The sequence below is a fragment of the Salvelinus sp. IW2-2015 genome, linkage group LG6.2, assembly GCF_002910315.2.
Source record: "Salvelinus sp. IW2-2015 linkage group LG6.2, ASM291031v2, whole genome shotgun sequence".
NCBI classification, from domain to species: Eukaryota; Metazoa; Chordata; class Actinopteri; order Salmoniformes; family Salmonidae; genus Salvelinus; species Salvelinus sp. IW2-2015.
Window position 1 is genome coordinate 562,582 of NC_036846.1, and position 24,250 is coordinate 586,831.

Consider the following 24,250-nt stretch of genomic DNA (forward strand, 5'->3'; position numbering starts at 1 on the left):
ATAAGCAGGAGATTACAGTGAGGGAGGGAATGAGAGCTGTTGCTTTATATTCTTTCCTCCCTCCCTCCCTCCTTACCTCCCTCCTTTCCTCCCCCTTCATTCTATGGAAAGGCCTCCAGTTATAAGTATGTCACACGAAGTTACTACAGACAGACATGGCTGTTTCCTTGGTCTCTGTCCCAAATGGCAGTATATTCTCTATATATCGCGCACTTATTTTGACAAGGGCCCACAGGGAATACGGCCATTTGGGAAGCAGCCTTGGTGTCACTGTAATACCAAGCCCACCACTCTTAGTCCCTACACCAGGATTGTGCTATACGGTCTTAACACACACTCTCTCCCTCACCCTCCATACTGCTATACGGTCTTAACACACACTCACTCCCTCACCCTCCATACTGCTATTTGGTCTTAAAACACACTCACTCCCTCACCCTCCATACTGCTATACTGTCTTAACACACACACACTCCCTCACCCTCCATACTGCTATACTGTCTTAACACACACACACTCCCTCACCCTCCATACTGCTATACTGTCCTTACACACAACGTCACTTCCTCTCACCTCCAATACTGCATACTGCTCTTAAAGCGACACACTCACTCCCTCCCTCCAGACTGCCTATACTGTCTTAACACACACTCACCCTCCTCACCCTCCATCACTGCTATACTGTCTTAACAAACCACCTCATACCTACGTTCTACATCACACTCCCTCACACCTCCATACTCTATACTGTCTTAACACACACTCACACCCACCCTCCATAACTGCTATTACTGTCTTAACAAGCACACACTCCCTCACCCTCCATACTGCTAACTGTCTTAACACACACACACTCACTCACCCTCCTTACTGCTATACTGTCTTAACACACACCCTCACCCTCCATACTGCTATACTGTGCTTAACACACAGCTCACTCCCTCACCCTCCATACTGCCTATACTGTCTGTAACACACACACTCCCTCACCCTCCATACTGCTTAATTACTGTTCTTAACACACACCACACTCACTCCACCCTCCATACTGCATATACTGTCTTAACACACACACACACACACACACACCACACACACACACCACACACACACACACACACACACACACACACACACACACACAACACACACCACACACCACCACACACACACACACACACACCACACACACACAACACACCACACACTCACCCTCCATACTGCTATACTGTCTTAACACACACCACACACACACTCACTCCCTCACCCTCCATACTGCTATACTGTCTTAACACACACTCACTCCCTTCACCCTCCGTACTGCTATACTGTCTTAAACCACACACCACTCCTCCTCACCTTCCATACTGCTATACTGTCTTAACCACACACTCACTCCAAAAAGAGATGGAACTCCTAAAACCACAAGGAGCTTTTTTGCTTGTTGTACAATTCCGTGGTGTGTTGTGCATATGCATGGTAGGTGTGTGTGTGGTGTACTTATCGAATGTGTGTTTTCACTCACATGTTGTACAATCGCGTCTTAGTGATGTGTGTTTACACTCACCATGCTGGTGTGAACGTTTGGATCCGTGTGTGTGTGTGTGTGTGTGCGTGTGTCCGCATATATGTGACTGCATTAACTTGATTGTCACCATCTCTGTGATACATTCAGATTAACCATGCTCAGGCACACACACCACCACCACTTTCTGATTAAAATATCTTGTCAGGGCTGTATTTGATCACGAGGAAACTCACTGACAGCTTATGAATCAATTCATAATGAACACATTTTGGTTTCTTTTTCATAATGACAGGCCGTGTTTCTCCTAATAGCTTTAGTCGCATTGATTTATTTAAAACATACCATTATATCACATCTAGAAGGGTAGAGCTCATCTATGCAGGTTTAAAATTCCATTAGTGCCGATGCAAAATGCACACACAATGCGCAATACCGCCGCTTGTACTCAGTCCTAACCTGTATTGGAATGCATCATGCGTTGAGTACTTGAAGTACAGCCGCAACACTGGTTTCACAATGTCAGCAAGGATATCAATAGTTGTATTTTCACCGCCTATGGCTGCAAATCTCGTACTAAAGAGAGTGAATGATGTGGAGTACGAGCGTTGATAGCACAGTTACAGTGTGTTAGTAATGTGATGTATGGATACAGGCATCTTTAAACCAAACAAGGCCAGAGAGGCAGCATGTGCTGTCATAATACCAGCGCTTATTTCACTAGATCAAGATGCTACGCTGGGACAAAAGGGCGTGTGTACTTTAACTGGTGTGTGCGTGCGCGCGCGTGCGTGTGCCTGTGTGTGCAACCGAAGCACTTCTTTATTTTGCCAATTCAAAAAGCCACCTACACAACGACTGACTGACTGATACTGACCGACTCATTGACAGACTGACGGGTTTAGGGTTAAAGGTTACTCACCGGTCTTCTCTGCCTTGTCTCTGTGTGGTTTGACCAGTTCCTGACCAGGCAGACATGGGCACGGTCCCTCACACTTCAGACCGATGCTCTTCCCTGATGTGCACGCCTGGAACTCCAGCTTACACTACAAAACACAGAGAGTCATGGGTAGTGGAGTCTTTCTTCATGGAGAGGCAGATGAGGTCGGCAAGTCTCCCTTGAGGTAACGTTGGACATTCAGCTCAAGTGAACAGATGTGGCCATTAAGAAGCTATGTAAACACACTTTTACACACAACACAGATGCTATTGGCTTTCTTTTCCTGGCTTGTGTGTTAGAGCAGAGCCATTTTCTCAATACAACAGCAGAGTACAGTAATCAGGTCATGAATAAATGGAAATGGTCTTTAAATGCACTAAAACAATATCCCTGAAATAATGAACCTTCTCAAATGGATTGTAAAGACTTTTTTTCTGTCAAAATAAAATCCAATTTTCCCTCTGAGGGTCTGCAAGAGATGCGCGCGCACACACACACACACACACACACACACACACACACACACACAATAACACACCACACAAACACACACACCAACCACCCACCCAACACGTTCTCCTTCAGCTTCCACGCTTGACCACTCTATTCATTTCACACATTTCAATTTTAATCCATACTACCTCCTCTAACAGTTCCTTAGAAGCGGCACTACAATGTCGCCTAATGCTAATTTGTTGACAAGAGGTACCACTCTCCACTACCGCGTTCTAACTACATATTGAATTACTGTCCAGAGGGAGGAGAGGACGCCTATGAAATTTCCCAGAATTCAATTTAGCTGCATTTTCAGCTAGTACAAACACTGTCTGTTCCAGTATAGAACATTCGCGAATATCTCTCTCGCTCTCCTCTGGTAATGCATTTGATAATGTTTAAATGATGTACAAATGACAGAAAAGAACAGAAACATTAGAGGAGTAAAAGTAAGAGGGGAGAAGTAAGAGAACATTAAGGGGAAAAGGAAGAGGAGGGATGAGCATAGGGAGACGCAGGAATACTACTATTTCTCTATTTTCGTGTCATACACTTAATCGTAACAGTAATAGAAGAGAATAGGAAATAAAGCGAGACAAGAAAGTAGAGGGAGAGAAGATGAACAGAGAAAGCGACGTAATTGATTTCCACAGATGAGAAGAGGTGGCTGAGAACTTACCCTGACAAGCACTACTCTCCCAGAGGTTATAGAAAAGGACGCATGCAGAGCAAAGAGACGGAAAGGGAGAGAGGGATGAGAATGGAGAGAGTTAGGAGAGGACAATAAAGATTTAACTCTGAAGCTAGTTCTCCTCGAGACATGAACAGCATATCTATGAATGGGATATGTGTGTGTCGTGTGTGTGTGGTGTGATAGTGTGTGTGTAGTGCGGGTCATGTGTGTGTGCTGTGTGTCATGTGTGTTGGTTGTGGGTTTTCGTGTGTGGATGAGTTGTGTAGATGTTGTGTGGTTGTGTGTACATCGCAACTATCAAAATAACATCATATTCACACTTTATAAAGAGCATAACACCTATACCCAGGCAATTTATAGCCGCGTAACCGTTATACATGCTGTATCGTACTCTCATAGGGCAACCTACTCTAAAGCAGTCAATGAGGAACCATATATCAGAACTGAAGCGAGAGGAAGGTAAAGGAGAGAGAGAGGGCACACACTGCACATCTTTCCTCCTCTTCGATCTGTCGAAGAGTGACTGCAATCCCTCTTCACCTAATGGAGCTGGGCGAGGCAAAGGGAGTCGGGGGCGGGTGTGTGTGTTGTGTGTGTTGTGTGTGTGTTGTGTGGTGCTGCTGTGTGTGCTTATGGTGTTTGTGTGGGGTTGGTTGTGGTGTGTGTGGTTGGTGTGTGTGTGTGGTGTGTCAGGTGTGTAACGACGACCCATGAATCGGACTGACTTGATCTCAGAATCTATTGGCGGAGGATGCATCCTCAGTGGTAAGCAGGCCAGATAGATGTTGGGGGCGGGGGGGGGGGTGTGTGTATGTGTGCGTCCGCGTGCTGCGCATGTACTGTGATGCTCTGTGGTTTAAAGAAGTAGGTATTGCTAAGCATATTAAAACGGCTTAACATCCCTAAATGCCTACTTCATCTCAGTAAAGGTGACAGAGGGTGAAGGTGGAGGGATTGGGGAGAAAGAGGGATATTGGGGAGCGAAAGAGAGGGAAGAAGTAAACGCGACCAGAGGGAGAAGAGAGGAATAGAGAAGAGGTTTGTTCTTTCTACATAGCCGAGGACTCCTGGAACAAATGGATCGCAAGACACAGTTCAAACCCTCTGCGTCATCCATCAACGGCTGACGCGGTGCATTTACGGAGGTCGCCACTATCCCAAGCTTCTCTCTGTAGTGTGTGTGTGTGTGTGTGTGTGTTGTGTGTGTGGTGTGTGTGTGGTGTGATGTGTTGTGTGTGTGTGTGTGTTTGTGTGTTGTGTGTGTGTGTGATGGGAGGGAGGAGAGAGAAAGAAGGAAGGGAGGAGAAGAAGAAGGGGGGGGAGGAAGAAGAAGGGGGGATAGGGGTAAGGGACGCTGACGTAATGGAGATATGAAGGGTGGAGTACCTTGTCCCCATTCTCATGAATATTTGTGCTGAGTACCTGACGTTTGACCTTCTGTATGTTATACGTCTTCACAGATGGTGCAAAGATTGTCCAACTCGTCCGGCTGCTAATGCTACAAACATAAACACAGGAAAAGACCATGACTATGCTGGTAAGATACTATGACTATAAATGGAGCAGCAACAGAGAGTTAAAAAGAGAGAACAAGGGAGAGAAGAGAAGAAGAAGATGGGTATGGGTTGGTGTGCGTCTCACCTTGAGGAGTAGGATGTGGCGTCCAGAGCCGCACACGGGGCTGGGATAGATGAAGGGACGGCCCACACTTCCCATGGGCCCTGCTCTGGCCCAGTGTTTGTGGGTCAATCTTTTTTTCGGTATTTCACACTAAAGAGAAGAGGGGGGGGGGGCGGGGGGCAGTGAGAGCGTGCGATATGCAATATAATAGCATATTACTAAAAGATAAGCGAACAGATTTGATTGTTAATTTCTATTCGACTCAGTATCTCGATTCCAAATGTCTGCGAGCACTGTGGTAAGAGACCCAGGAAGTTGGAACAAAATTGCAGGGGTTTCCAATGACGACAGTGGATGTTAAAGGTCCAATGCAGCTGTTTTATTCACAATAACAAATCATTTCTGGGTAACAACTATGTACCTTACTGGGATTGTTTTAAATGAAAATGGTTTAAAAAAAAAAGACACAAAAATAGCTTCTTCGCAAAGAGCTATTTCTCAAGGAAGAATTTTGCTAGGACTGTCTGGGAGTGGTCTGCGTGGGGAGGGGAAAACTGAATAGCTGCTATTGGCAGAGAGGTTTAGAACTCTTTTATCATTAACTAATAGTCTGAGTCGATCTTCGCGTAAGGAACAAATTGGGGAAAACCACATTCTTTTCAATTGAGCCCCATTGTAAAAGAGGCATCCCAAAAATATTGCCTTCAATTTTTTGTTACATAGAAAACATGCAGAGAAGCTGCTGTGCTGTTCAATGTACATGAACCAGGTGAAACATCCCGACCTACGGTTGGCAATGCTCCCACGTAGGGAAATAAGGACGGCTTCGAGAAGAGCCCTGTGGCTTCAGGCTATTCAGTGTAGCAGAGTGGGTAATGTGGGGAACCAGTGTCCAAGCAGACAGCAGCATGTAGTTGTGCGTGTGGAAAACATTTCATCACAGATAAGACATTTAACTTGTTTAGTATAGTCCGTTTGTAACTCCACTTACCACTCGCATCTATATAGTTCATTTGTTTGTGTTGTTGGTCTTGGCTAGCTTAGGTCGGTAGCTAGCTAGCACTGACTCGCGTGGCTGCTAGCGCCGTCATGAAAAGGGGCATGAGGGAAGCCCTACAATATTATCTTTTTCTAAGTAGTGAGAACGGTAGGGAGCAGGCAGTGTTGAAAAGTAATCTCTAGACATGTTGTACTTTTCTTAAATGTAGTTTGAAATTGACTAAAACAAGCAGACAACAAGAAAATTGCATATGAAAAAGGTCACGTTTTTTGCTGTGAGCCAATGGAGTAACCTAGTTATCCACTGGTTGTTTTCCCCATAGGTGGGCTGGGCCACGACGTTCTATCTAATACCGACTGGGACTATTTAGCGCCTGGGGATTTTCAGGTTGTCTTTTCAAACAGCTCTTACACTAATAGGGTATTATCATAATGTTCACAATCTCACAGTATTATTCATACCTCATAGTGTGGTATTATTTAAGAACACAGAGGAATCACGTTTTCTGACTGAACTAGGCCTTTGAACTCAATTCCATTGGATATTGCTTGTTTATACAACTTTAATTGCATCCAAATTGCATTCAAAATGCACGTTGCAGAAGTCAAATTGCACACCATTGCATCGCTCCCAATCAAAGTTGTCTATTCAGTAGATAAACAAGTCTGCCAACTACACTTCCTGTTCCAAACGGTCCAAAACAGCAGTAGTAGAATAATAACAGCATGTCTAATCACTCCAATCTAATTGTCTTCGTACCAAGATGGCGCCCGAGGCGTCCATTACTGCTGTAACTCTCAAACCAAATGACGTACTGTACATCCATGGTTCAGTCTCTCTCTCTCTCCTTGTGGAGGAGAGAGTGTGTGTGGTGTGTGTTGTTGTGTGTGTGTGTTGTGTGTGTTGTGTGTGTGTGTGTGTGTGTGTGTGTGTGTGTGTGTGTGCCAGGGTAATGAAGGCCCTGGTTCACCAGGGCTTTTCTATAACGAGCGTAATTACATTGGATAAAATCTTCCAGCAATCTTCTCGTTAAGTGCTCCGCCCTCCCTCACCCAGCCTGTCTGTCGACACATCACCCTCCTCTACAACAACACCAGGGGTGTGAAGTTAGAGAACACAAAACCCTTCCCCGAAATGAATCTGACAACTGGGATGTACGGCGAACGTCAATACGCTGACTTGAGAATGAATAGGGTGCGGGTGTCAGAGTGGGCGGGTGTCAGAGTGGGGGTAAGGGGTAAATCTGTCACACATCTCTGGCTGTGAAACGGGTCCATTCCCGTCCAGGTCTGAGGCATCATGGTGCGGTGCGGATCGGCAGGCAGACACCTCCTTGATGCCTATAATTATCCAACTCCCCAGCCGTGACAAAAACACCATAATCACAGATTAGACATGCTACGCACTGCCAATACCTACGAGTGAATAAAAAAGCAATTATGTCTCATAATACTGTGTAATATAAAACGCTGATGAGGCTGATCAAAATCTCCTAAAGATGTCCCCCCTCATCCTCCTCCTCCCCTTTCCCTGCTCCTTCCTCCCTCCTTTTCATAGATAACCCTGAAAGCCTAGGAGAGCTGTGTGTGTGAGCGTGAGTGTGCGCGTGTGTGTATGTGGGTGTGTTGAAGCATGTGCTTCCTCTAGTCAGGGTATCTATGTCTGGGTGGATAACACATACGCATGGCGAGGGAGAGAAGGATCGCTGTCAGATAGCTGTGTGTCCAACACGCCTGTGTTTGTTCATGCGTGTGGTCTCTGTGTTACGTGTCGGGGTGTAACAGAATGGTGTGTGCGTAAGTGTGTGGGAAGAGGGGAGGGCATTAGGCTCACAGACCACCCCTGGAGACCCTGCCGTGAAACTCTCACTCTCTTCTTTACCCAGCGGACAATCATTCTGACTGACTGACCACAGAGCACAAGGAGGGAGAGAGGGAGAGCGAGAGAGCGAGAAAGAGAGAGTGAGAAGGAGAGAAGGAGAGAGAGCGAGAAAGAGAGAGTGAGAAGGAGAGAAGGAGAGAGAGCGAGAGCAAAATGAAGAGGGAGGGAGAATAAAGAGAGAGAAGGGAATAATCCTTCTTTTCCTCCTATCTTGTTGTTTTTCTCTGTCCATCGGTTTCTCTTCATTTTCCTGCCTCCTTAGTGCTCTCTGTCCAGCTCTCTCAAATCGCGGCAGGGTCTCTCTCCATCTCATTGGCCTCCTGGTGATAGTGTGTGCGACCGTTCGTACGTGTATGTGTGTGTGGGGGTCCGGGGGGGGGGGGCGGTTCAGCTTTGTTTCCCTTGACACACACACACACACACACACACACACACACACACACACACACACACACACACACACACACACACACACACACACACACACACACACACACACACACCACACACACACACACACACACACACCACACCACACCACAGCTGGCTGTTTTAACAGTGGAAATGGAGATTGACTAGGTGAAGGGCACAGTATAACAATGACCCAGCTGGTATAGTGTAGACATACAGTATATGAACCAGTGCTCCAGTCACTCAGAATACATCACTCACAACACTGAGTACCTCTGCATGTACGTAGCTCTGCGGTAGATTTAAATCTGTTTTAATATGCCATAACTTCATTGAATTTAACAAGTTATGAAACATCATCCCAAATATCACCCTGAAGGTCTCATGATTCAAATTATTAGGACGTGTGAACACTTTAACTGAAGTTCCAGCTGTGTATTTGAGCTGTGCATGCGCTATGACAAGGAGCGCGAGCCTTCCTCGTTGGCGAAAATGAAGTGAGTTTGGAAAATCCGAAAGTGTGCATCTTTGAAACAGTTTTCACATAAACTTTATATGTCTGAACTCGGAATCAAATAGGTTTCCCAAAAATGAGACGATTCCTGTGATACAGTAGAACGTTTATTTTGATTGCCGATTTTACGCATCTTTCAAAGTCCTATCAGGTAGCCTGATTATCCAGGCTACCATGTAAACTGGATTGTAAGGGAAATCCTTCTTCTTGCAAAGCATGTCAACATTTTAATCTAGCTATTATATTAACCAGAGTATTCGCAACAATTGAATGCATGCTAATGTACACAGGTTCTTTTTCTGATATATTCCGTTTGAAACTGGATCAGCAGAGCAGTGGTAGCTACAGAAGATGTGCTTGGAGCCCTCCAGTGACGAGTCTCTGATCTGCTCTTCTCTGTGCCTGTACACCCAGAGGCGCCAGTAATTATGAGTAACGAGCACTTACTCCCTATTAACGGACATTGCATAATTTATATTTGTTTGCATTAAACTGAAGACTGGAGAGAGGCACCGATCAAGTGTTGAGGGGGGCCCACGCCTCCCCCTTCTTTCTCTCCCCCACAGAGATCCTATATGTAATTATATGCTCCCCCCCCCCNATCCTATATGTAATTATATGCTCCCCCCCCCCTCTTCCGCCCCCTCCTCCTCCCCCTTCTTCCTGTTCTCCCTGTCAATCAAACGCCATCTCATTGTACAAGAGCAGTAATAGAAGCTGAGGTAATGCCATGCAGAGTGCATACCTCCACGGACTTCAACGGCCGCAGAGAGAGGCTAGGACATGGTGATTGCACATGATTTGCACTTAGGAGGCAGGTGGGTGGTGTGGCTAATAGCAGGCCAGGGTATACTGTAGGTTACTAAATTATACACATCATCAAAGCCATAAAGCTAAAGAAAGGCATGCGAGTTTGAGCTTTTCTTTTCCTTTCCCGCTCATTGTAGAGGACTAAGGGCCAATGGTGTGCTTTATGAGAGTCTTACCTGTGTCTAGGCTGCTTGTTATTGGTGTTGGTGCAGATGGCTGTCTGGTAGTCGTGGCTGAAACACACCTTGTGAGGAGGGCACCGCACCTTCAGACACGGGTCTTTAGTGGCGTCCGGAGCTACATGGAGAGAGAGAGAAGGGACAAAATTCATCACTAAATGATTAAATCATGACCTACCATTGGCAGTACAAATGCAAAGTTCATCAAGACAAGTATGCTCATATCCAGGGGGGAACAAAAATGCAATTTTAGGATGTTTTAGGAGGCTCCCGTTCCCAGTGAAAGTTGCGCCCCTGCTCATATCAGATTCGTATCAGTCCGGAGAGAATATGGATTCTAGCAACAAAGAGAGAAGAGAGGGGGCAGAGAAGAGAGTCTATTCACGACCGAGAGATATCTTTCAATCATTCAGACACAGAGATAAAGGAAAGGAGTCGGATGAGAAAACCTGAGTGCCATATCAGCATCACAGAACTACATGCACACCGCCTTCTAACGCAGTGCTTTGACAAATGTCCGCCCTCGCCATTCAGAAATAAGCATTTCTGTCAATGCCAGCAACCATAAAATAGAGGGGAGAGAAGGGGAGCGAGGGAGATGGGGGGGGGGAAGAGAAAGCAAAGGACAGGGTGTGTGTCTGTGTGTGTCTGTAGGGGGCTTATAGCAGTGGCCAGGCCCCTAAACGCTCCGGGATCTCAACCACTTAAAACTGTGACAGTTGAACCCTAAATCCTCCTCCCTGATCTGAAACTGAAACCTATGTATTTAACCTGCACCTTCAGCCATTCCAACATTCAGCAATCTCACAGCTGAGAATAAACATTGCATGAAGAAAAGTAAGAACCATAGGGAAGAGTGAGAGACATGGATGGAGCTAGATATTTTGGAGTGTGACCATTCTGGACCTGCCTCATCAGAACTCTGTGCAAGCGAGTAGTATAGCCCTGTCTACGTTCACATCAATCTCCCCAGCAACATTATCTCCATGGCTGCGAGACACAGGTGGCTGGCGTCCAAGGTGACGAAGATCAAAGACACACATTGGCTCTGAGCGTTCGGTCACTTCACTCTACGCTTACTAAACAAATCCACCCACAGGGAATGGAGAGAAAAGGAATAAAGAAAGTGGGAGAGGAGGAGGAAGAAAGAGAGGGATGGGGGTGCTGTAAAGGAGGGAAATATGTAGGACTGTGGGGGGAGCAGTTACCATTACTCAGTTCTTCTGATTCCATATATTCACTAGGGAGGAGAGGAGAGGAGAGGAGAGGAGAGGAGAGGAGAGGAGAGGAGAGGAGGTGAGGTGCGAATCATGCTTTGATTCTACCGGGGACACTTTTGAACGGTAGTGTATATATACAGTTGATGTCGGAAGTTTACATACACTTAGGTTGGAGTCTTTAAAACTCGTTTTTCAACCACTCCACAAATTTCTCGTTAACAAACTATAGTTTTGGCAAGTCGGTTAGGACATCTACTTTGTGCATGACACAAGTCATTTTTCCAACAATTGTTTACAGACATATTATTTCACTTATAATTTACTGTATCACAATTCCGGTGGGTCAGAAGTTTACATACACTAAGTTGACTGTGCCTTTAAACATCTTGGAAAATTCCAGAAAATTATGTCATGGCTTTAGAAGCTTCTGACATCATTTGAGTCAATTGGAGGTTTACCTGTGGATGTATTTCAAGGCCTACCATCAAACTCAGTGCCTCTTCGCTTGACATCATGGGAAAATCTAAAGAAATCAGCCCAGACCTCAGAAAAAAAATTGTAGACCTCCACAAGTCTGGATCATCTTTGGGAGCAATTTACAAACACCTGAAGGTACCACGTTCATCTGTACAAACAATAGTACACAAGTATAAACACCATGGGACCACGCAGCCGTCATTCCGCTCAGGAAGGAGACCCGTCCTGTCTCCTAGAGATTAACGTACTTTGGTGCGAAAAGTGCAAATCAATCCCAGAACAACAGCAAAGGACCTTGTGAAGATTCTGGAGGAAACAGGTACAAAAGTATCTATATCCACAGTAAAACGAGTCCTATATCGACATAACCTGAAAGGCTGCTCAGCAAGGAAGAAGCCACTGCTCCAAAACCGCCATAAAAAAGCCAGAATACGGTTTGGAACTGCACATGGGGACAAAGATCGTTCTTTTTGGAGAAATGTCCTCTGGTCTGATGAAACAAAAACAGAACTATTTGGCCATAATGACCATCGTTATGTTTGGAGGAAAAAGGAGGACGCTTGCAAGCCGAAGAACACCATCCCAACCATGAAGCACGGGGGTGGCAGTATCATGTTGTGGGGATGCTTTGCTGCAGGAGGGACTGATGCACGTCACAAAATAGATGGCATCATGAGAAAGGAAAATTATGTGGATATATTGAAGCAACATCTCAAGACATCAGTCAGGAAGTTAAAGCTTGGTCGCAAATGGGTCTTCCAAATGGACAATGACCCAAGCATACTTCCAAAGTTGTGGCAAAATGGCTTAAGGACAACAAAGTCAAGGTATTGGAGTAGCCATCACAAAGCCCTGCCCTCAATCCTATAGAAAACTTGTGGGGAGAACTGAAAAAGCGTGTGCGAGCAAGGAGGCCTACAAACCTGACTCAGTTACACCAGCTCTGTCAGGAGGAATGGGCCAAAATTTACCCAACTTATTGTGGGAATCTTGTGGAAGACTAACCAAAATGTTTGACACAAGTTAAACAATTTAAAGGCAATGCTACCAAATACTAATTGAGTGTATGTACTTTAAACTCCTGACCCACTGGGAATGTGATGAAAGAAATAAAAGCTGAAAGAAATAATTCTCTCTACTATTATTCTGACATTTCACATTCTTAAAATAAAGTGGTGATCCTAACTGACCTAAGACAAGGAATTTTTACTGGGATTAAATGTCAGGAATTGTGAAAAACTGAGTTTAAATATATTTGGCTAAGGTGTATGTAAACTTCCGACTTCAACTGTATATAACATTAAAACATTTGAAAGGTAACTGCTGCACCGCTTATTGTTGCTGACTTTACACGAGCAGTGCGTCCGCATTGGTGAAATGACTAGCTACGTTGGGACTCTGAGGATTTTCACGCTGCACTCACTCACTGACGAACACAATAACGCTCTCGCCCCCCACACACACACTGATCCAAATGTGACACACAATTGTTGTGCACTGAAATCTTGGGAGAGTCAACCGCCATTTTAAAACCATACCGCTATCCAATGACATCATGAGGAGTAGAATCCAGGACATGTCTGGGGACATAACGCACCAGACATCAGAGCGCATCAGTGCAAATGGCCATTACGCACAGCAGCTTGATGAATCCACGGATGTGGCTAACCATGCAATTCTAATGGTCTATGTCAGACACATCTGGGATAACTTTGAGGAGCAGTTCCTTTTTAGTGATGATTTTCCCACCACCAACACCACAGAGTCTGTCTTTAACACAATGGATATGTAACTGGACTCCGTGGGACTGGCCTGGGATGGGTGCGTCGGAGTGACCACTGATGGGGCAGCTGCCATGACGGGAAAGCACTCCGGAGTAGCAAAGCCGAGTGCGACGCGGAACCACTGCTTCATACACAGGGAGGAATTGGCAGCGAAGGACATCTGATCAACAAAGTGCACAGCGACACACAAACAAACCGTTAAACAGCATCTTGTCAAGCTGCAGGATATGTTCTTGCGACTACTTCCCGGAGGAGAACAGGAGACTGGATACGGGACGCCTTTCGGGTGGAGATGGGAAGCATCACGTTGCCAAGCAACGAAGAGGATCTGATGGTGGCGCTGTCATTTGATCGCGGACTGAGCATGTGCTTCCCGGAAATGACACTGCCAAAGTCCTGGTGCAGCGTAATGGGAGAGTATCCTGCTCTCTCCTGTCATGAAATCAGAATCATGCTACCGTTCAACACTGCCCGTCTGTGTGAAAGTGGCTTCTCTGCTATGGCCATGCTGAAAACTAAAAGCAGAAACAAACTGGACAGCCAGCATGACCTCCGAGTTGCCCTGTCAACCAGACTTCAATAAACCTATCAAACTAAAGAACAAGACAGTTAACCCACTGTTCCCCAGTAGGCCGTCATTGTAAATAAAAATGTGTTCTTAACTGACTTGCCTAGTTAAATAAAGGTTAAAAAATTATAATAATTATAAAGAAACACCCCCAGCTTTCCCACTGATAGGCCGCGCACGCACGCGACGCGACGCGACGCACGCACGCACGCACGCACGCACGCACGCACGCACGCACGCACGCACGCACGCACGCACGCACGCACGCACGCACGCACGCACGCACGCACGCACGCACGCACGCACACACACACACACACACACACACACACACACACACACACACACAATAAATAAACAGGTTAATGAGTTATTGTTCACTATGTTAATTATTATTGTTAATTAATTCTGACATTCATATTACATGTTATTGAACTGGTTAAAAACGTTACACCTTTAGAAAAACTATAAACATTGCAATTGGTGATTTAAGAATTCCTAATGATTGTTGTTTTTTCTATTTTAAACACTGGTATGTGTTACTGTTCATTAACATTATTGGACTGGTTATGATGTCATGTTCTGAGTCTGATCATTTCTTACACCCCACTACTGAAGTAGTCGCCTAATTAAATGGCTTATTCTCGTCAATTGATATGAAATGTTTTCTCAGTCAATATGGCTGTGTAATGGCTTTCTTTACTACCATAATTGAGACAGAGTCTATTTTACAAGTGAAGCTTGCCCAAGAAGGCAGCTGCAATACAACATTACAAAATGGAATCATCGACAGTCCATAATATTGGGTCGTGACTCAATTGTCATTGTCAAATTTGGGTCCCCAGGCAAAACCAGTGGAGAACCACTGCTCTAGAGTTCCTCTGTGGAGATGGGAGAACCTTCCAGAAGGACAACCATCTCTTCAGCACTCCACCAATCAGGCGTTTACGGTAGAGTGGCCAGATGGAAGCCCCTCCTCAGTAAAAGGCACATGACAGCCCTCTTGGAGTTTGCCAAAAGGTACCTGAAGACTCTCAGACCATGAGAAACAAAATTCTCTGTTCTGATGAAACCAAGATTGAACTCTTTGGCCTGAATGTCTGGAGGAAACCTGGCACCATTCCTACGGTGAAGCACGGTGGTGGCAGCATCATGCTGTTGGGAGTTTTTTTAGCGGCAGGGACTGGGAGACTAGTCAGGATCGAGGCAAAGATGAACGGAGCAAAGTACATAGAGATCCTTGATGAAAACCTTCTCCAGAGCACTCAGGACCTCAGACTGGGGCGAAGGTTCACCTTCCAACTGGACAACAACCCTAAGCACACAGCAAAGACAACACAGGAGTGGCTTCGGGACAAGTCTTTGAATGTCCTTAAAGGACCCAGCCAGAGCCCGGACTTGAACCCAATCTCTGGAGAGACCTGAAAATAGCTGTGCAGCAACACTCCCCATCCAACCTGACAGAGCTTCAGAAGATCTGCAGAGAAGAATGGGAGAAACTCCCCAAATACAGGTGTTTTATTTTATTTAACCTTCATTTAAATAGGCAAGTCAGTTAAGAACAAATTATTATTTACAATGACGGCCTACCCCGGGCAAACCCGGACGATGCTAGGTCAATTGTCCGCCGCCCTATGGGACTCCCAATCACGGCCGGATGTGATGCAGCCTGGATTCGAACCAGGTACTGTAGTGATGCCTCTTGCACTGAGATGCAGTGCCTTAGACTTCCACGCCACTCGGGAGCCCCACACTCGGGGGTGTGCCAAGCTTGTAGCATCATACCCAAAAAGACTCGAGACTGTAATCGCTGAGTAAAGGGTCTGAATACTTATTAAAAAGAAAAAAATGTAAATACATTTTGCTTTGTCATTATGGGGTGTTGTGTGTAGATTGATGAGGGGGGAAAAAAAGATTTAATCAATTTTAGAATAAGGCTGTAACGTAACAAAATGTGGAAAAAGTGAACGTGTCTGAATACTTTCGGAATGCACTGTATACTTTAAAAAAAAAGCAACGGTAAACTGTACTGAACACAACCTGGATCAAAGCAGGAACCTGTGGAGAAAACAACAAGGACTAAAAACCTAGAATCAGCTTCAAAGCCAAAAGGACTCCGTGCGGCTGATACACAGACCCCCTTAGCAAACTCAGAGTGTGTCTGATAACTTCACAACACAAGAGTGGCCAGGCCTCAACTATCTCTCTAATGGGTTGTGTTTGAGCTGTGTCTGCTGTGTGATGTCAACACGAGTGCTCTCTGACCCACAACACACACTACACTGGTGGTTACATCCTGGTTTAGTTCTGGTATAGACTGCTGGTACACAGCGATACATTTATTAGATTTTTTTTTAAATTTCACCTTTATTTAACCAGGTAGGCTGGTTGAGAACAAGTTCTCATTTACAACTGCGACCTGGCCAAGATAAAGCAAAGCAGTGCGACACAAACAACAACACAGAGTTACACATGGAATAAACAAGCGTACGGTCAATAACACAATAGAAAAAAAGAAATATATACAGTGTGTGCAAATGGCGTGAGGAGGCAAGCCAATAAATAGTCCATAGTAGCGGAGTAATTACAATTTAGCAAATTAACACTGGAGTGATAGATGTGCAGATGATGATGTGCAAGTAGAAATAATGGTGTGCAAAAGAGAAGAAAAGTAAATAAAAACAATATGGGGATGAGGTAGGTAGATTGGGTGGGTTGTTTACAGATGGGCTATGTACAGCTGCAGCGATCGGTTAGCTGCTCAGATAGCTGATGTTTAAAGTTAGTGAGGGAAATGTAAGTATCCAGCTTCAGCGATTTTTGCAATTTGTTCCAGTCATTGGCAGCAGAGAACTGGAAGGAAAGGCGGCAAAAGGGGGTGTTGGCTTTGGGGATGACCAGTGAGATATACCTGCTGGAGCGTGTGCTACGGGTGGGTGTTGTTATCGTGACCAGTGAGCTGAGATAAGGCGGAGCTTTACCTAGCATAGACTTATAGATGACCTGGAGCCAGTGGTTCTGGCGATGAATATGTAGCGAGGGCCAGCCGACTAGAGCATACAGGTCGCAGTGGAGGGTGGTATATGGGGCTTTGGTAACAAAACGGATGGCACTGTGATAGACTGCATCCAGTTTGCTGAGTAGAGTGTTGGAGGCTATTTTGTAAATGACATCGCCGAAGTCGAGGATCGGTAGGATAGTCAGTTTTACGAGGGTATGTTTGGCGGCGTGAGTGAAGGAGGCTTTCTTGCGAAATAGGAAGCCAATTCTAGATTTTATTTTGGATTGGAGATGTTTAATATGAGTCTGGAAGGAGAGTTTAAAGTCTAGCCAGACACCTAGGTATTTGTAGTTGTCCACATATTCTAAGTCAGAACCGTCCAGAGTAGTGATGCTAGTCGGGCGGGCGGGTGCCGGCAGCGAACGGTTGAAAAGCATGCATTTAGTTTTACTAGCGTTTAAGAGCAGTAGGAGGCCACGGAAGGAGGGTTGTATGGCATTGAAGCTCGTTTGGAGGTTAGTTAACACAGTGTCCAAAGAAGGGCCAGAAGTATACAGAATAGTGTCGTCTGCGTAGAGGTGGATCAGGGAATCACCTGCAGCAAGAGCGACATTGTTGATATATACAGAGAATAGAGTCGGTCCGAGAATTGAACCCTGTGGTACCCCCATAGAGACTGCCAGAGGTCCGGACAACAGGCCCTCCGATTTGAGACACTGAACTCTGTCAGATACATAGGATATTACCTGTTCACTTCTCAAAGTGAGCGAGTGAATGATTAAACAAACTCAAAGTTAAAGGAGGCATGTTGGTGAAAAGGTTTAACGGAATACTTGAAGATAGGTTTGCTGGGAATACATGGAAGATATACATGTTTTCTGTTGGTTATGAAGTATTTTGTCAAATCTCTGACTCTCAACTGTGCACTCTGAAGCTGTTCAGGAATGTGCCTTTAAAAAAAAATCTCCCTCATCATCCCCGACTCTCTCTCCCTCTCTCGTTCTCTCTATTTCTCCCGCTCGCTTTCTGAGATTGAGAGACGGCATGGCAATATTTTTCCTGATATCTGTCTGTTTTGTGGCGTCGGCTTGAGGTGGAGTGTTTATATCTTATTTAGGGTTTACCTTGGCTCTCTCTCTGCTACAGAGCAGGAAGAAACTCGTCTGATTTCATTCCCCGCGGAAAATTACTTTCTGCCCGAGAGGGAAATGAGAGATAAGAGGAGGATGAAAAGGGGGAGGAGGAGAGATGAGAGGGGGATGTGGGTGAAAGGGGGTAAGAGGTGGTAAGAGGGTGACAGGAGGAGAGTGAGGGGTGAGACGAGGGTGAAAGAGATAAGAGTGGGTGAGAGGAGAAGAGAGAGATGAGAGGTGGAGAGAAAGACATGAGAGGCAGGGAGAAGGGGAAGATGGTTAACAGAGAGGTCGAGGACAGCTTAGAGCAAATGCAACCCACATACTAAACAGATACAACATTACAACCCACGTACAAAACAGATACAAAAATGAAACCCACATTCAAAACAGATACAAAATTACAACCCACGTATTAAACAGATAAAAATATACACATTCAACTACCCAGACGTAAAAGGTGCATTTCTCAATTCCATACTTTTGTGTAACATAATTACGCATTTCATTTCATAAGGCACAACACAGATGATGAGAGAAAGCAGGGGATGAGAAGAGAAGAAGAGAAAACCCACGTGTAGTTCATAGAGTAATAATGAGAGCCTGGGATATTGGAGGGAAAGGCAAGGGATGAGAGACGAGAGAGAGGAGAGAGAGAGAGAGGAGAGAGAGAGAGAGAGAGAGAGAGAGAGAGAGAGAGGAAGAGAGAGAGAGAAGAGAGACGGAGACGGAGACGGAGACGGAGACGGAGGAGAGAGGACAGAGAGAGACAGAGAGAGACAGAGAGAGAAGATGAGAGAGAAGAAAGAGAAGAGAGAGAGAGAGAGAGAGAGAGAGAGAGAGAGAGAGAGAGAAGAGACAGAGACAGACGACAGAGACAGAGACGAGAGACAGAGACAGAGACAGAGAGAGAGAGAGAGAGGGGGAATGCAGAGCCTTTATCTGCCTATTACAGGCCTGAGTGAAAAGCCTTGGCTGTTTAACCAACTGCACCATATTCCGTATCTCTCCTCTTTCACTATCCCTCTCTCCTTCTCCCTCCCCCTCTCCTTATTTACGATCCCTCTCTCCCTACTACTTCCTCTTTCTCCCTCCCACTTTATTTGACTCACAATCCCCGTCTCTCACTCCCTGTATCACTATCCCTTTCTCACTCTCAAAATCGTTTGCTTGCTCCTTTAACCCACCTCTATTTTACATCTTTAATCTCTATTCGCTACAGCAATGACCTTTAAGTGTTAATAACCCTGATAGAATTTTTATCTCCCTCTCTCTCTACCCTTTCTCCCTCCCACTCACTGCATCTTTGATTTGTTTTAATAAAAAACTAAAACACATTAAAAACGTCCCAATTGTCTCCGATTATTCTTCGGACCGGTGGTTGCCGTAGCAACGCTATCCTCGGAATGTCATGAGCGAGGCGGTCTCCGTCTGATAAACGAGTGGAGAGGAGGAGAGTGACAGATGCTAAACAAACTAACGCTTGATAAAGGACTATGAAGGAAAACGTTCTGATCGGAGGAGAGAGCAAAAGACTGGGAGAGGGGACTGGGAGAGGGGACTGGGAGACGGTGCAAGCATGCGTGCGTGCTCGTACGTTTGTGTGCGTCAGCCCATGACGCAAAGTGGGTTAATGTGTGAGTGACAGCTGTCGGGAGCCAAGGATGGCACCATAGGGAGGGACAACCGAATCTGTTACCCTATAGCCTATAACCAACATACAGTTCTCTGAAAACACACGCACGCACACACACACACATATATATATATACTCTGAGTGTACACTGAGTGTACAGAACATTAAGGACACCTGCTCTTCCCATGACATAAACTGAGCAGGTGAATCCAGGTGAAAGCTGTGATCCCTTATTGACGTCACTTGTTAAATCACACTACACTTCAAATCAGTGTAGATGAAGGGGAGGCAGGTTAAAGAATGATTTTTACGCCTTGAGACAAATAAGACTTGGATTATGTATGTGTGTCATTCAGAGGGTGAATGGGCAAGATACAATTATTAAGTGTCTTTGAACGGGGTATGGTAGTAGGTGCCAGGCGCACCGGTTTGTGTCAAGAACTGCAGCGCTGCTGTTTTTTTCACCCTCAACAGTTTCCTGTGTGAATCAATAATGGTCCACAACCCAAAGGACATCCAGTCAACTTGACACAACTGTGAGAAGCATTGGAGTCAACATGGGCCAGCATCCCTGTGGAACGCTTGACACCTTGTAGAGTCCATGCCCCGACTAATTGAGGCTGTTCTGAGGGCAAAAGGGGGAGATACAACTCAATATTAGGAAGGTGTTTGTAATGTTTGGTCTACTCATTCTGTATATACACAAATATATATAGAGTATTTATACAGTACCAGTCAAAGGTTTGGACACACCTACTCATTCCAGGGTTTTTCTTTATTTGCAATATTTTCTACATTGCAGAATAATAGTGAAGACATCAAAACTATGAAATAACACATGGAATCATGTAGTAACCAAAAAAGTGTTAAACATAGTAGCCACCCTTTGCATTGATGACAGCTTTGCACACGCGTGGCATTCTCTCAACCAGCTTCATGAGGTAGTCACCTGGAATGCATTTCAATTAACAGGTGTGCCTTGTGGAATTTATTTTCTTCTTAATGTGTTTGAGCCAATCAGTTGTGTTGTGACAAGGTAGGGGTGGTATACAGAAGATAGCCCTATTTGGTAAAAGACCAAGTCCATATTATGGCAAGAACAGCTCAAATAAGCAAAGAGAAATGACAGTCCACCATTACTTTAAGACATGAACGTCAGTCAAGTGCGGAACATTTCAAGAACTTTGAAAGTTTCTTCAAGTGCAGTCGCACGTGAGGACCGCCATAGGAAAGGAAGACCCAGAGTTACCTCTGCTGCAGAGGATAAGTTCATTAGAGTTAACTGCACCTCAGATTGCAGACCAAATAAATGCTTCACAATGTTCATGTAACAGACATATCTCAACATCAACTGTTCAGAGGAGACTGCGTGAATCAGGCCTTCATGGTCAAATTGCTGCAAAGAAACCACTACTAAAGGACACCAATAAGAAGAAGAGACTTGCTTCGCCAAGAAACAAAGAGCAATGGACATTAGACCGGTGGAAATCTGTTCATTAGTCTGATGAGTCCAAATTTGAGATTTTTTGGTTCCAATCGCCGTGTCTTTGTGAGACGCAGAGTAGGTGAACGGATGATCTCTGCATATGTGTTCCCACCGTGAAGCATGGAGGAGGTGGGATGGTGCTTTGCTGGTGACACTGTTAGTGATTTATTTAGAATTCAAGGCCACACTTAACCAGCATGGCTACCAGAGCATTCTGCAGCGATACGCCATCCCATCTGGTTTGCGCTTCCCTTGAATGAGTAGGTGTGTCCAAACTTTTGACTGGTGACACATATATACACACACACACACACACACACACACACACACACACACACACACACACAACACACACACCACACACACACACACACACACACACACACACAACCACACACACACACACACCACACACACACCACCACACACACACACACACACACACACCACACACACACACCCATCCCTTTGTCCTCATTGTCCTTCTGTAAGTGCCAGGTTTATGTCTGATTGAGGCCCCCTGGGTGCAGTAACGTCAGTCTGTGGATTGGCACAGAGGCACCGAGTTGGCAGGTACAGCTAAGATGAGGGTGGCCATGGACAAGAAGAGGGGAGGAGGGGGTTGGAAAAATGACAATGTCATATGATCCGTTACTTAGCTTAAATCCACCGTGACACTGCATACACAGCTCATTCATTCTTCCCATGTATCCTGCAGATGTGTAAAGCATTATAGACCCTCTCTATGGAGACTCAGGGACACATATCCAAAAAACCATGGGTCAGGATGGATAATGGTGTGCGTTTGTGTGTTTGTGTGGTGGGGGGGGGGGGGGGGACAACGGTACATTACAACCATTAGTGCACTGTGGTGAAGAAGAGATGAGTGTGTTAATCAGATCCAACCCTCTCTTGGCTGGCTGTCCATCTGGCAGGAAGCCCTCTGCTTGCCAACCCCAGTCACCTTGGCCTTCCAGTTGGCCACCAGAGCACAGAGACCCGGGTGGGACTTGAAGGGGCGACGCACGCACGCACGCACGCACGCACGCACGCACGCACGCACGCACGCACGCACGCACGCACGCACGCACACACACACACACACACCAACTCTCCCTTTCAGTATTTTCCTCCCTTCTTTTTGCTCAGACACCCAAAAACACACAGGTCAGGATAATCATTAAAGCTTTGGTCCATCATGGTAGCCAATGGGCTGTAAAACTTATGACTAATTTGACACCAAAGTTGTTTATCTCTGGACCTCTTCTCACAGTGAGTGTCTTGCTGAGACAGATTGTCTGTGCATTACTTGCTATTGGAGGAGGTCTTTATTGAGTCGATTTCACAAATGAATTGGCAATTTAGTGGCTGAGAGCAGCTCTCTTGTGGCTTTTAATGGTGCTGTTTAGCCCCTTTACCCAGTCTAAGTGGTGTCAATACACTGAGTGTACAAAACATTAGGAACACCTTCCTAATATGGAGTTGCACCCCCTTTCGCCCTCAGAACAGCCTCAATTCGTCAGGGCATGGACTCTACAAGGTGTCGAAAGTGTTCCACAGGGATGCTGGCCCATGTTGACTCCAATGCTTCCCACAGTTCTGTCAAGTTGGATGGATGTCCTTTGGGTTGTAGACCATTCTTGATACACGCGGGAAACTGTTGAGCTTGAAAAACCCAGCAGCGTTCCAGTTCTTGACACAAACCAGAGCACCCCTACTACCATACCTCGTTTATAAGGCACTTATATTTTATGTCTTGCACATTCACTCTCTGAAAAGCACAAATATGGCACAATTGTCTCAAGGCTTAAAAATATTGATTTAACCTGTCTCCTCCCATTCATCTACACTGATTGAAGTTGATTTAACAAGTGACATCAATAAGGGATCACAGCTTTCACCTGGATTCACCTGGTCAGTCCATATCATGGAAAGAGCAGTTTTTTTTAATAATGTTTTGCACATTCATCAGCGTAAGCAACAGGGAGACACACACACAAACACGCACCCCCTTGCTTGCACACACAACACACACACACACACCACACACACACACACACACACACACCACACACCACACACACAACACCACACACACACACCCACACACACACACACACACACACACACACACACACACACACACACACACACACACACGCAAACACACACATTATTTATGCTCTCTCTCTCATCCAAGGCTAAGGGTAGGTAACAACACATCCGCCACGGTAATCCTCAACACGGGGGCCCTCAGGGGTGCGTGCTGAGGCCCCTACTGTACTCCCTGTTCACTCATGACTGACCAGGCATGACTCCAACACCATGGATTAAGTTTGCCGATGACACAACAGTGGTAGGCCTGATCACCGACAACGACGAGACAGCTTATAGGGAGGTCAGAGAACCTGACCGTGTGGTGCAAGGACAACAACCTCTCCCTCATTGTGGATCAAGACAAAGGAGATGATTGTGGACTACAGGAAAAGGAGAACCAAGCACACACCCATTCTCATCGACGGGCTGTAGTGGAGCAGGTTGAGAGCTTCAAGTTCCTTGGTGTCCGCATCACCAACAAACTAACATGGTCCATGCACACCAAGACAGTCGTGAAGAGGGCACGACAAAAACCTATTCCCACTTAGGAGACTGAAAAGATTTGGCATGGGTCCTCAGATCCTCAAAAGGTTCCTACAGCTGCACCATCGAGAGCATCTCTGTCAAGTTGCATCACTGCCTGGAATGGCAACTGCTCGGCCTCCGACCAAAGGCACTACAGAGGGTAGTGCATACAGCCCAGTACTGGGGCAGGCTTCCTGCCATCCAGGACTTCTATACCAGGCGGTGTCACAGGAAGTCCTAAAAATAATCAAAGA

General features: G+C 45.6%; 1 protein-coding gene across 1 annotated transcript in view; it reads right to left on the reverse strand.

Annotated features, from left to right (window-relative positions):
• Nucleotides 1–24,250, reverse strand: part of LOC111965479 (testican-1) — a 101,992-nt gene that overhangs the window by 45,879 nt on the left and 31,863 nt on the right. The window contains exons 3-6 of the mRNA XM_023989657.2: nucleotides 10,067–10,187; nucleotides 9,401–9,482; nucleotides 5,296–5,424; nucleotides 2,448–2,571 (exon numbers count right to left, since the gene is read on the reverse strand). Coding sequence (XP_023845425.2) covers nucleotides 2,448–2,571; nucleotides 5,296–5,424; nucleotides 9,401–9,482; nucleotides 10,067–10,187 — 456 coding nt within the window. The remainder of the gene's footprint in view (nucleotides 1–2,447; nucleotides 2,572–5,295; nucleotides 5,425–9,400; nucleotides 9,483–10,066; nucleotides 10,188–24,250) is intronic.